This window comes from Podarcis raffonei, chromosome 1 (assembly GCF_027172205.1).
Source record: "Podarcis raffonei isolate rPodRaf1 chromosome 1, rPodRaf1.pri, whole genome shotgun sequence".
NCBI classification, from domain to species: domain Eukaryota; kingdom Metazoa; phylum Chordata; class Lepidosauria; order Squamata; family Lacertidae; genus Podarcis; species Podarcis raffonei.
In genome coordinates this window covers 22406370-22420519 of record NC_070602.1, presented here as the reverse complement: position 1 = coordinate 22420519, position 14150 = coordinate 22406370, and the positions used below count along the sequence as shown (strand labels likewise).

General features: G+C 44.5%; 1 protein-coding gene across 3 annotated transcripts in view; it reads left to right on the top strand.

The window, feature by feature from the left end:
• RIN3 (Ras and Rab interactor 3) overlaps window positions 1-14150 on the top strand; it is a 78430-nt gene that overhangs the window by 27639 nt on the left and 36641 nt on the right. For 2 of the 3 annotated variants that reach the window (XM_053376474.1, XM_053376493.1), the window contains exons 4-5: window positions 8925-8997; window positions 12241-12332. In XM_053376474.1, the coding sequence (XP_053232449.1) occupies window positions 8925-8997; window positions 12241-12332 (165 nt within the window). Of the gene's footprint in view, window positions 1-1901; window positions 2038-8924; window positions 8998-12240; window positions 12333-14150 lie in introns of those variants that run through there. The other variant, XM_053376483.1, reaches the window with a different exon arrangement.

Here is a 14150-nt window from a genome sequence, read left to right as displayed (position 1 = left end):
AGTGGCATCCATGCATTATTCATAGGGAAGCTAATGAGGGAATTGAAGGGGATAACTAGGCAGAGGTAGGCAAAAGGCAGATTTATTCTTTTGACTGAGGAGACCATTTTGCTCCAGCTTAATTCTGCATCAGTTTGGGAACTCCCGGGAGTTCGGTCTTGTTTGTGGCGGGCGTCATTTAGCCCACAGATACTGTGCGCTTTGAAACCTTCCGTTCCATGGCAAAAGATTTAATGAAATGTTGCATAAACTAATTGCAACACAATGCCAGTAATAGAATTGCCCCTTGGGGTTGTTTGTTACATGTGTATTCCGTGCTTCCCTCCTGCTGCTTCTCCAAAGAGCTCTGCACCGTTCATACATACTGTACAGTGGTACCTCGGGTTACATACGTTTCAGGTTACATACGCTTCAGGTTACAGACTCTGCTAACCCAGAAATAGTACCTCGCGTTAAGAACTTTGCTTCAGGATGAGAATAGAAAACGTGCTCTGGTGGCACGGCTGCAGCGGGAGGCCCCATTAGCTAAAGTGGTGCTTCAGGTTAAGAACAGTTTCAGGTTAAGAACGGACCTCTGGAACGAATTAAATACTTAACCCGAGGTACCACTGTATTTATTTGCCATGTTTTATGTACAGTGGTACCTCAGGTTAAGAACTTAATTCGTTCCAGAGGTCCGTTCTTAACCTGAAACTGTTCTTAACCTGAAGCACCACTTTAGCTAATGGGGCCTGCTGCTGCCGCCGCGCCGCCAGAGCATGATTTCTGTTCTCATCCTGAAGCAAAGTTCTTGACCTGAGGTACTATTTCTGGGTTAGCGGAGTCTGTAACCTGAAGCGTATGTAACCTGAAGTGTCTGTAACCCAAGGTACCACTGTACCTTCTTTCTGCTGATGAGCTCAAGGCACTTCACAGTTAAAATAATGGATTATAATTGATGACATATGTGCTATCCCGAGACATCGCCTCCTGCGAGTCAAGGCTCAAGGTACATAGTACCTAAGGCTAGCCAAGGTATTTTGGCACCCAAGGCAGGAAACTCCAACGTGCCCCTCTCTGGAAGCAAAAACACAGCAATCATTAAATAATGTAACAATTTGCTACCTTTTCACGGCACCCCAAGCCAGCTGCCTGTAAACAGCAGCCTCACCCAACCAGTGACAGGACCGGTCTCAAGGAGAAGAAGCAAATTTGGTTGCCTTGGCTACAGATGAGGTATTATTCTTATTTTTTGTGCGGGGGCTGTTCTGTACCACAGTATTAATTTTATTATCACTGTCAAACTGTTAATTACTGGATTCTATGCATTTTAATGATCTGGTCTTTCATGTAGTGTATCGGAAACCGCTTTGTATTCAGTATATAACAAAAAGCGGTATACAAATAAACAAAGAAATATAGATATAAAATTTCCAGGAGGGCAGGCGCCAAATAGCAACAGGTCCTAGCCGGGCTAATGGAGGAAGCCTTGCTGCCTGTAACCGTTCCCCTTTGCTTCAACTGGGTGAAATGGGTGCAGACGGAGACAGTTGTGGAGGCCCAGAGCTAAATGGTACTGGATCCTGAGCAGATTGATGCCTCACCCCCCCCCCAGATCGTCGACTTTGCCAAGCTACCTCTTCCTTTGATTCAGCTAGATGAAAAGGCTGTTGAAGGAGGCAGTTTTGGTAAAGGAGGAATCAAATGCCTTTGATCCCAGCTAGACTAAATGAATGGTTGCAGAGCGAGTTCCAAAGTAGTATCCTGTCGACATCAATGCTACCTTCTGACCAGTGACAGCAAAGAGTTAATTAGCATGGAGAAGTGGCAGGAAGACAAGGTTTGATTTCCAAATTCAATCCCATTCAGTGTACGGAAGATGTCACCACAGACATGCAGGACGATCCTTGGAGCCTCTGGGATGTTGCATTCCGGTCATGGTGACTCATTCTATTTTTAGCTCAAGTATCTCTGTCCGTTCTCCATATTTAGTAACTTTGACTGCAGCACACCAGAGCAAACTCAGGGTCGTGCCTCCGATTTCCTTCCTCATTCAGGGTAAGTTGCCCACCTTGTTGTATCTACTCGTGAATTATCTGTATAACTTTTTATAAAAAGAAGAGAAATTCTCTCTCATATATTTTTTTCTAAGAAGACAATAACAGTGGTAGTGCCTTCATGCCAGGGCAATCTGATAGACTTCCTGCAGTTTAAATCATTATTTAAAAAAAAAAAAGGAACTTTGCTTTAGCAAAGTTAATTGGCTTCAGACTAACTGTACACATGGATTAAACATGGAGAGCAAAGGATTTAGCTGAGCTAAAGCATGATTCCTTCCATTGACCTTGGGATTCTCAAATAAATGTCATTATTAAGGTCAGAACTATTCACTAGTGTAAACAAAGCGAGAGGAGAGCGAAGTATTATAGCCGGGAAATGTGCCTGTTCAGACTGAAGTAGCTTTCAAAAGAAGCATTCCTGATAATGGTTTGTAGTGGTACAGACTCAAAGCAGTGCTAGTAAAGGTAAAGGGACCCCTGACCATTAGGTCCAGTTGTGACCGACTCTGGGGTTGTGGCGATCATCTTGCTTTATTGACCGAGGGAGCCGGCGTACAGCTTCCGGGTCATGTGGTCAGCATGACTAAGCCGCTTCTGGCAAACCAGAGCAGCGCACGGAAATGCCGTTTACCTTTCCGCCAGAGTGGTACCTATTTATCTACTTGCACTTTGATGTGCTTTCAAACTGCTAGGTTGGCAGGAGCAGGGACCGAGCAACGGGAGCTCATCCCGTCGTGGGGATTCCAACCGCCGACCTTCTGATCAGCAAGTCCTAGGCTCTGTGGTTTAACCCACAGCGCCACCCGCGTCCCCAAAGAAGTGCTAGTGGGGGCCAAATCCTGTATCACAGGCTGGATGGAGTGCTGGACTGCAACTTTGGGTATCCGGGTATCCTCACACCAATTTAAAGGACACTGTTTCTCTGCCTTAGGGTTGCTGGGCACAGGGGCAGTCCTGCCATGAAGCATGGTGAAGGGATTGGGGCAGCTGAAGCCTGGGACTCCATGGTGCATGGCCCACCCCCACCCCCTGAGATGGCCACCAGCATTACTTCAGTTGTGAAGCACACAATTACCATTTCTCTCCCCCACAGCCATGGCACGCTTACAAACGTGTGGGGAACATTTTTCAGTCCAAGGGGCACATCTCCTCTGGGCAAACTTCTGCAGGTCACATGCCAGTGTTGGGCAGGGTCAGAAGAACATTGAATTTAAATGTTGCCAGGGCCGGCTCACCCATGAGGCTGGGTGAGGCAGCTTCCTCAGGTGGGGGGAAGCTCAAGAACAGGCCCTTCTGCAGGTGCCCTGCCTTCGCTACAAGAGAAGCAGCGCAGGCAGAAGCACCAAGGAGATCTTGCCAAAAATCTAATGAAACTTTGTCAAAATCCCGTGAGATCCCATGAGATCTCGTGAGATTTCAGCAAGGACTCACAATATCTCACCAGAACCCATGGTCAGCATCACCGCTTTGCAGGTGCTGCTGCACATCCCAGATAAGAGAGGCTTCAGTGGGGCAGGGCAACACATTCCCATTTTGCCTCAGGCAGTGAAACAGGGTGTACCGCCCCTGAATGTTACCTTTGTGCAGTATGCTACTTTCAGCACACACTTGACACCCCTCTCTATCCTCCATCCAGACAAGCAAGAGTCATTATTTGAGCTGAAGGATAACTAGCCAGGCAAAAAATTATCAAGGGTGTGGGTGTGTGGGGGGGTGTCATTTGGACTCTTTGTCAGGTAACAAGAAGTTTGGGGGCAGCCCTGGTTGTGAGGATCCACCTGGGGAGAGACTGTCCTCTATCAGTTTGTCTCCAACTAGTAGTGAAGTCTACATATTTTGCTCTTGAGGGTAGGGCAGGGCCGGCCCAGTAAATTTTGTTGTCTGAAACAAAGAACAGGATTGCACAACCTGCAAAGGAATGGGGCTTTCTACCACTTTGCGTTTGGTTTATGTCGTTACAAACACCAAGTTGTAAGATGGTTGCTTTTTGTTCAAATGAATGCACAGGGGACTATTTCGCCTGCAAAGTGGTTCGCGAGGGGTGGGTGTCAAAATTTAAGGGGAAGTGTTGCTCAGGCAGTTTTGTAAGGCAGGGGTGATGATTCATGGCTGCTTGCACGTCCCCAAGAAAGAGGACTCAAGATTTGTACAAGCTATAAACTGAGAAATGCAATGCATCTCATCAGAGTCAACAAGACTGTGATCAGGGGGCCCATGTGCCTGTTCAACCTGATGTTTAAGCGCTTTCTGTTGATGGGCAACTTCAAGGCCTCTGCTCTCTTTTTGCGTCATTCTGCAAGCTGTGCTTGGATCAGACTGCTGTTCAGATAGAGATCCTCTTCAAACGGGTCTGTTCCCTGCAAAATAGGACATATCGCTACCCTACATTTGGCTAGTTATAGACTAATCTGTCCGTTTTGGTTTCTCTCAGATTATCATTTCATTTCAGAAGTTCAGTTCCCCACATTTCTGCATCAGTTCGCTATTTTATTTAAAGTCCTCATGAAAATTAATCAGCATTTTAGTATTACTATGGGACGGACAAATCTCCTTTTCAGTTTCTTGAATTTTCTCAGTTCTCCACATTTCCACATCAGTTTGTGCTTTTTTAAAAAACTTCATGACGATTCATCAGCATTTTAGTTTCAATTTCCCTTAATCTACACATTTTTCTACACAGTTGTGCATGATGTACATGTTTTGCAATTTCCCATAATAAACCCAGTTTTGTACACTTTTTTTAAAAAAAAGTCTGCTTGCCGCATCATCATATGATTAAGACAAGTGTGAATTTCAAAGGGAGGAATCCAGTGTAGCACTAACTCCCGCATTGTGTCTGTGCAAGGATTTCTGCTTACACAACTAAATTCCCACCCCACCCCCACCTCGCACCCATCCCTAAATCTGTTCTGAGGTTTTCCCCAACCCTCTGAAGCAAATTGGGGGAGGGTGTAGGGCTCATGGAGGGATAAGAGAGGGGTAGAAATTCTACTGCACAAAAAGACATTCTTGCGACTTGAACAGTAGGTTAGCTGCATTTCATTTCACACATTGTTTTAGGAAGTGCAGATTAGGTCTATGTGTCACATAGAGCTTTGTCCTCCAACATCTCACTGCTGCCCCCTGCACATCACATTGTCAGATACCTGAGTGGGCCCCCCACATTATTTCCATTGGTTGGGTTAGCCTGGCAGGCTGGGGATCACTTTGTATCCTAGGGTAGTTTGGTTTCTGTAAAAATAAGATATATAAGCAGATGCCTTATGAGGAACGGCTAAGGGAGCTGGGCATGTTTAGCCTGGAGAAGAGGAGGTTAAGGGGTGATATGATAGCCATGTTCAAATATATAAAAGGATGTCACATAGAGGAGGGAGAAAGGTTGTTTTCTGCTGCTCCAGAGAAGCGGACACGGAGCAATGGATCCAAACTACAAGAAAGAAGATTCCACCTAAACATTAGGAAGAACTTCCTGACAGTAAGAGCTGTTCGACAGTGGAATTTGCTGCCAAGGAGTGTGGTGGAGTCTCCTTCTTTGGAGGTCTTTAAGCAGAGGCTTGACAACCATATGTCAGGAGTGCTCTGATGGTGTTTCCTGCTTGGCAGGGGGTTGGACTCGATGGCCCTTGTGGTCTCTTCCAACTCTATGATTCTATGATTCTATATTTCCAGAATCTGAGAAGAGTTGGGGTTTTTTATTCAAAGTATAATAGGGATTTTCCATACTGTCCTGAAAATGTCAGAGTTGATGGGAACTCTGCCCCGGGTTATTTGAAAGAAAACTGGAAGCAGTTCTTGAGGCAGCCAGAAAACACAAAGCAGTTTTCATTTTAAACTTTAATCACTTTCTCTGAGGTAAAACTTCCTGAGGAAAGGAAAGAAAATCTCCCTCTTGTAAGTAGGCACAATTTCCTTCTTTCTGTTCTGTTTTCTTTGGAACAAAAGGCCTTGCCTTGCCTTGTGCCCGAGTAGTGTAGGTGTTTCTCAGAATTCACATATTATTGATGAGGAAATATGTGGACACCGAAGCAGTGCTATACCTTTTGGCAGGACCAACCTAACCACCAAAAATAGTGAGCAAGCTTATGAGTTCTCCAGAATTTTTCTTCAGTTAAGTAGAAGAAAAAAATAGCTGGCAGGCTTACCTGAGAGCAACAGGTGGCAGTGAAAACAGGTGTACCTTGCATCAGCATCTCTCTGGGGAGTTAAAATGGTCACTCCTACCATTGAAAAATTATTTAAATAGGTGGGCCCAGGGCAGGTAGACCTCAGCAGTAGGCAGTACAGTAGTAGAGTGTGCCTTAGGGCAGAAGCAGTTTGACACATGGGGTGGTGCTGCTACACTAGCTTCCTGGCAGGTAGGTCTTTGTTGCTTACTGGGGAGAAAGGGGCAGAAGGCCTAGATTGGCTGACTGCTCTGCCACTCAGGGGTGCCTGCTATAGGGGTGGAAGGGGCCTCAATATTTGTAGGCAGGGGGTGAGCCCTCCAATATTGAGGGGCCACCATTCCACACCGCCTCCAGTGAGCACTGGGTGGGGGCGGGAGGTGTGGAGAGCGCTTTTCACTCTCCCCGCTCCCCACTGCGATCACTTCCTCAAAGGGACACCCACACGTCCCAGCAGGCCTGGCCAGACTTGGGGAGGGTGTGTGTGTGAGATGTCATGCATGCATGACAGCACCCCAATGTTGGGCCCAACTTGGTGCACCTGCTGCCACCTCACCCCTCCTGCTCCTGGTGAGCTATAGGGACCCAGCTAACTGGAAGCTGGCATACAGCTCTGTCCTTGCCAGCAAGCTGCTTCTGCCTGAAGGTGCCGTGTGTTGGTGTCAAAGCTGAGAGATTTCCACCAGTCTCCCACCCTCTCAGCTAACTTGAAGGGTGATAGTGATGCAGCAATAAAACTGCTAGCACATTTGCAAAGTGAGCAGAGTCCAGTATGGTTTCAAATTGGTTGGGGGACTGCGTGTTGACATTCTTGCATTGCAGAGGATTGAACAAGATTTCCCTTGTGGTCCCTTCCAACTCTATATTTCTATGACCACTCCCTCCCTCCCTCCCTCCCTCCCTCCCTCTCTGCCTCTCTCTCATTGGAACATGCTAGTTCAGGGGAGAAGAACCTTTTTGGCTTGGTGGGCCAGAGCTTTATCTCCCCACATCCCCATGGGCCAACTTTGACAAGTGGGTGGGACTACCCAGGTGCCAATCATTCAATGTCAGGATGATATTAGGTGACTGGTAGGCCACCTGATAGGTGGACGATCCCCCCTACCTGTCAAAGTTGACTCACAGGGATTCCCCTGCCATCTAAGGTTTTACTTCATGCTTTTCGTCTTGAGTCTGTGAATTGGTTAACCTTTAAGGTGCCTCAAGACTCTTTTACTTGTTCTTGTTGATGTTAACATTTATATAACCACCCATCAGTAATATCTTCTAGATACTTTCCAGCAGACAATTGCAAACTGCAGCCCGCCCCCGCCCCGCCCTCACATCAGTGAGGTGAACAGGAAACAAAAACTGAACTATGTATGCTAATCATTTTCTACTAATAATTAAGCTGATATCCAGGAAAGAAGTTTTAAAACACACACTCAAAAAGTCCCTCCTTAGTTAGTTAGTTAGTTAGTTAATCAATAAATAATGTTTTGAGGTTTTGAGATGGTCATTTTGCTGCTCCTATTACATATAATACCTTGCCATTGAAGTCATTGTCTAGGACATTAATATTTCTCAGGCTTAAAAAAAGCTTTGAATGGCATTTTTTTTACACATATGAAACTAAAAGCACTTTCTAGCCCCTCTTGTACTATTTGCGCTCATCTGCAAATGTTCTTAATGTCAGGTGGAAAGTGGAAGAGAGCTTTTTATAAATCCAATCTGCATTCTAGCCAGTGCCTGATTTTTACATTTGCATTGCAAAAGCCACTTTGTGTGTGTGAAAACACCCTGGCGGGGCTCTCATGTAGCTGGTGTGAAGACAGTCTGTTTTACTTTTTGTTTTGAAACTTACATTGTGTTCATGAAAGGAAATTTGAATGAACTGACCTTCGCAAGGAAGTTGTAATGTGTTAGGGAGAGTGGAGGGCAGGAGGAGAGGTAGAGAATGAAAGAGAGAGGGGAGCAATGGATGCAACCACTATAATGCTTTGCTTATTATGAGAGAAAACTGGTGCCCTTGGGCAACCAAAATGATTGAGAGACGGCAGCAAGCCCCTCCACTTTGAGAAAGGGACTCAGTTGCTGTACCTGATCACATGTTTATCACCTGTTAATTCTTTAATTCAGCAGTCATATAAAATGCAGAAGTGAACAGGTTAAATTGTTTGCCGGTATGAAGGTGCATTTTGGGGAGAAGCTTCTCCCATTGATTTCTTCCTCTTATGCAGCTGTACTCAGCATTGATCCTTTACCTATAGAAAGATGGCAATGCTATGCCTGCAGCTTGGCGACTCCGCCAACATCTCCCTTCAGAGAAATTCATGAACAGTACATGAAATATGTTGTGGAAAGCTGGTCTCTTGGTGCTAGGTGGCTTGAGAATTAATTGCATAGCAGGAAGCTACTTCCACAAGACCTTTTGCATGTGATACTAGGTCTGTGGAATGGTCATGACACAATACGAAACCGTTTTTAAAATGCTGCCTCTGAACAACTGGGAAAGCAGAACTGAGTTTAGGAGATGAACCGAAGTGAAATATTTCTTTAAATAAACTGTATATCTTTAGTTCCTTCACTGTTCCTTGCTAATTTCGCTGTACCGTATCTTATAAAAATGTATGCTTCCTGGTTCAAATATGAAACGTTCACATGCTCGTTCCTTGAGGATTCATCAGTTTCCTGATTTATACTAAAAAGTCCCTGATTTTTTCCTCTCTTTTTTCTCAATCAGTACTGTATTTGGAAGGGTCCTTTCTCGTGTTTGAAGATATCTTCAAACTGATTGCATTCTACTGTGTCAGTAGGTAAGTTGGACTTATGTTTTCCGATTATGGTGTCTCTGTGTCTCATATTGGAATGTTCAATGGGGAGATTCTAGGACAACATAGCCCATCAAATAGGGTGATTACTTACGCATCGCCAAAAAGAGAGGACAAAAAGGGCAGCAATCAAAAAGGGCACATTTGCATAACATTTGCATCTCTTAACAGGCATCCTTGCTTTTGGCTGTGGGGACATCTTGAAGACTTATTTATCCCAACAGGTCTATGCAGTTGTTAAAAACTTTTTTGAGGAGCCATTCATTTAATGATTCTGCTGAGGTACTTCTAATGGTGTGTGTGCCTATATATTGTTGCATACTGCCCTGATATTTTGCGAGAGGTTAGCATATAAATCTTTTATAAATAAATGTGGTTTGCAACTGAACAAAACCAGAAAACTGTCACTGCATATTCACTCCCTTGTGTATGGGAATGTGAGAAGGCAAATTATGAAGAAAAGCTTCTCATTTGATGTTGTTGTTATTGGCTATATCTGTACACCACACTGATAGCATGTTTCGGTGAACACAAGAGCTGCTGCCACTCTTCCTCATAATGCTAAATAACATAGAATTGTAGAGTTGGAAGGGTCCCTAAGAGTCATCTAGTCCAAACCTCTGCAATGCAGGAATCTCAACTAAGTCGTGTGATGTCATTGCCCTCTGTTTCCTTGCCGTTATGAAACTTTGTTGGCTGCTTCTTGCAAGGGGTGGAAAAACTCTGAGCGTAGTGACATCAGTTCCCAAGTCTCTAACTAAACATCAATGGGGAGACATAGTGTGGGCACGAGTTCCTCTTAGTTTGGACAATGTACAATGTACAGTTGCTCAGTGACCATCAGGGGTATAGGAGGTCCTGATTTTAAAAATATTCAAGGGCATACAGAATGCTTTCAATTGGTGGGGGAGAGGCTGTTTGGCAAATTAATTTTTAACACACTCAGTAAAAATGACGTCCAATTTATGTATGGATTTTCAAAAGAACAAAAGAAAGGAGGTAGGGGAAGGAGTGAGGGAAAATTGAGTCCTTCAAATAAGTAAGTGTCTTCTGAAATCAAGTGTTCTGGCTAGCCTTGGGAATATCTGTGGTAAGTAAAATTGCCTGTCAATGGGAGTTGTTGTTGTTGTTGTCATCATCTGTTTTTCTCAAATGACAATGGAGTGTGCCTCTGGGGGTGAAGTCAAACTGCTGTGTTAGCAGCGCTGAAGGGACCTCCCTGAGACAAAAGCCTGGGTAGGGTGTATGGAGGTCCAGGGCTGCCCTGATGACAAGACCTTCTGATTGATGTGGTCCAAAGGAAAGCAGAGCCATATGCTTGGCACCAGCTTGGCTGCAGGAGTCGCCGGAAGGAGGTGTACAAGGCACCACCCAACCACCCTAGGGACTCCACCCCGGAATTGTGTAGGGTTTACTCCTAAGCTTTACCTTCTCCTGAAAGTATCCCACAGGGCACTGGAGGTTTAGGAACAGAGTTTTCCTTCTCCTAGATGGGCTACCTTCCCAGGCTGACAAGCCCCATCTGCCCCCATGAGAGTACTTGCTAAACAAAAGATTGTGTGGTTAATGTTAAGACTAAGGATAGGTGAATATTTCAGTTTTGACTTCTCTCAGTTTATCATTTTTCCAGTGCTCAGTTCTCCACATTTACACACCAGTTTGCCAGTTGTTGTTTTTTTAAGTCTCCCTGAAACTTCAGCAGCATTTTAGTGTGGATTTTTCTCCATGTGTACATTTTTGCAATGCATTTTTTCCCTAATACAGTATGGGGGCCTTTTATTGTTTCTTTCACCAATACAGGCATTTTAATGCACATTTTACTTTAAGATGTGCATTTTTGTATACATTACTTGGCTGGAGAACCACACTGCAAGTTCGTGAATTAGGAATATTCACCCTTAAATGAGAATTGGACTTAGTTTCTCCCTCATCCCTAGTTAAGGCCAACAGTAGCTGAAGGGGAGAGGAAAGGCCATCATGAGTTCATCTCTTAGCCATCCTGGGATCTGTCAAGGCAGGCAGTTTGCTCAGCACTCGTGCCAGTCATGTGAAAGAATGATTTCCTGCGGTGCAGAGAAACTACAAGCCAAGCGAGCTATTTGAAACTCAGCTGTTCCAAGCTGTTTTTAAAAGAATTATAGTTGAGTTTGGGTTAGAAATAAAAAGAGCCAGACTTCCTCTCCACCCTACCCTCGCCATCTCACAGGACCAGTACTATGAACTCTCCTGTGGGAAGGATCCTAGGAGAGAAATGCGGGTCAGCAAAGGTCACATCAGAGCCTGCTTCAGTTGGATTACCCTCCTGTGCCATTTTACAACCAACTGACCTGCAGGAAATATGCTGATGGCTTGTTCTATGTTGATCTGAGTCTCATTCGCACGACACTCTAAGCCAAATAATTGCTCACTGCAAATGTGTGGGCTCCCAGAGAAGAGCTTGCGGCTGTTTCACTCCTCGTAGGAGGTAAAGAAGCTATTGTTTTCTGCTTTGCCCTGTACTTATCGCATGCAGAGCTGTTTCCATTCTGCTGTAGTTCGTCTTCCACCCAAAACTATGGTATTCGACTCGCTGGCGGCTGTAGTAAAAGTTCATAACTTTCATAAATTAATTACCAAAGTTACATTGTCATTATGTCATTTCAATGTCAAGAAAAAACATGGAATGTAATCAATTACATGTTCTCTGGGTTGATTTCCATTCTGGACATAGAGCACATAGGCAAACAGCAAATTCTGCTCCATTTCTGTTTTCCTTGGTGTTCCTTGGTGTTCTCTGACATCCCATCCTGGTTGTTTTGCTGCTGTGCCACACTGAGCTAAGCCAAAGTTTGACCTAGCTTGTCGCCCATACCTAGACTTGTAGTCTAGCTCTCTTGGGCAAACCATGAGCTGTAAGCAAGGCCCTATGGTTTGTGGCTCATGGTTTGTCCAGGAGAGCAGTAACAGGAACCCAGACCTGGCTTATATGTCAAACTGTGGCTGAAGAGCCTTGGGACACAGGTGGACTTTCTCCCCCATCCCTGCTTGAGGGCCACTTCCCACTCTATGATTCAGAATATAAACTTATTGTAAATGTGTTTCCATTGAAATTATTGTAAATTATTTCGAAGCACTGCATCTGTCTAGAATAAGAAATGAAATAATGCAGAACTAACCAAGCAGCTTTTATTCCTTACCAAGCCACATGCAGCTTTGAATATATTTATTCATTTCTTTTTCACTTCCTAGAGATTTGCTTCCCTCCACGCTAAAGCTGCCACAAGCAATATTGGAAGCCAATAGTGTTACAGATCTAGAAACCATCTCTAGTCTGGAGATAGGTAAGTTGTGTTGGAGACCCCTAGCAACTTCTTACCCCAAACCCTAAATAATGGGTTCATTATTTGGATGTACACCTAAGGCTTCTAGTCCTATGCACAATTCCATCACATGCCAGAATGCTCCCTTGTTTCGCCGAACTCAGCAAGAGGTGGGAGTGTTCCGCAAGGCATTCCTGTTCATCATCCCTGCTCAAGGGCCTTGTATCTCCTCTTCTCTGCCCTTGGTGAGAGGGAGGAGTGTTTTGTAAGGTGGCAGAAGCAATGGGGCTGGTAGGGTGCTGCCTCTTGTATACTTCCCTTGCCTAAGGCAGGTGTTTTGCCCTGCCTCTTAAGTGGGCTGTCTCTGTAGAAGCATAATGCCTCCAACCAGGGAGGCAGATCATAGTCATCACGGCTAGTAGCCACTGATAGTCTTATCCTCCATGAATTTGTCCAGTCCTCTTTTACAGCCATTCAGGTTGGTGGCCATGGGAGTCCCATAGATCCACTATGGTGTGTGTGGAAAAAGTACTTTCTTTTACCTGCCCAGAATCTCCCTGCGCTCATCTTCATTGCATGCCCACGCATTCTAGTCTTTTGTTTTGATCAAGATTGGTGTGATGTGGTTGAGCATAAGATATCAGCTGGAAATACTTGGTTCTAATTTAATCTGAGCCGCATCATTTTTGCAGATAGACTGGCCACAACATCCTATGAGACTGGCCTGCCCTACAAGATTGTTGTCAGGGTTACTGAATTAACATCCAAAATGACCTTTGAGCACTTGAAATTATTTCTAGGACACATAGAAGTTATACACTGTATTGTGCTTCTTATGCTCCTTAGTAAAAAAAACCCTAATCAATTCAGAGAGGAGGTGATGGCAGGTAGCAAACCAGAGTTTTCTTTTCCAAAAGGAAAGATTTCATAATCTACAATGCTTATTTCCACTTCCCCCAGAATCATGCCTGTCTTAGGAGGAGGAATTCCCCGTTTCGTTCTGACACTTCTGAGAGATATGCACACAGCCCTAGGCACAAATCATATCTCTGCAACAGTATTTGTTTAATGCTACTTTATATGCAAATGCTCTTGTACAATAATTTCTGAATCTCTACTTCAGGATGGGATTGAGACTTCTTTTGTTTGTCAATCTGTGCCTAGACTTTGGTAGAGGGAACAAAGTCCATCTTTTGTGGGGGACCGCAATATAAAATTACAGACTATTAAAAAAATGAACAATTTAATCCAGACCAGACATAGGTATTCAGCAGGGCAGGGAGGGAGATTTGCTTATCTGGAGAAGAGGGTACAGCTGGGTTTGGATGGGGTTCCACTTCCCCGCAAGAACCAGGTTTCTGGTTTGGGGGTCCACTTGGACTTGGCCCTATCTGTGGAATCACAGAGGGGAGCCTGTGGCTAGAATTGCCCTATATTTGCTAATTACAGAAAGGTAGCCGTGTTGGTCTGCCATAGTCAAAACAAAAAAAAATTTTCCTGAAGAATCTGAAGAAGTGTGCATGCACACGAAAGCTCATACCAAGAACTAACTTAGTTGGTCTTTAAGGTGCTACTGGAAGGAAAAAAATTTTTTTGTTTTTATATTTGCTAAGATTAGTATGCCAGCTACAACCCTATTTAGAGAGATCAAACCTTGGCTCAGTAATCCATGTTGAGGATAGACTACTGTAATGCACTCTACGTGAGGCTGCCTTGGAAGACAGACTGGGAAACCTTTACTGGTACAGAATGCTGTTCCTCATCTGCCAGTGCACATGACAATTGGAGCACATATGCACCAATACTGTTTCAGTTTCACTGGCTGCAGGTGCATTTCTG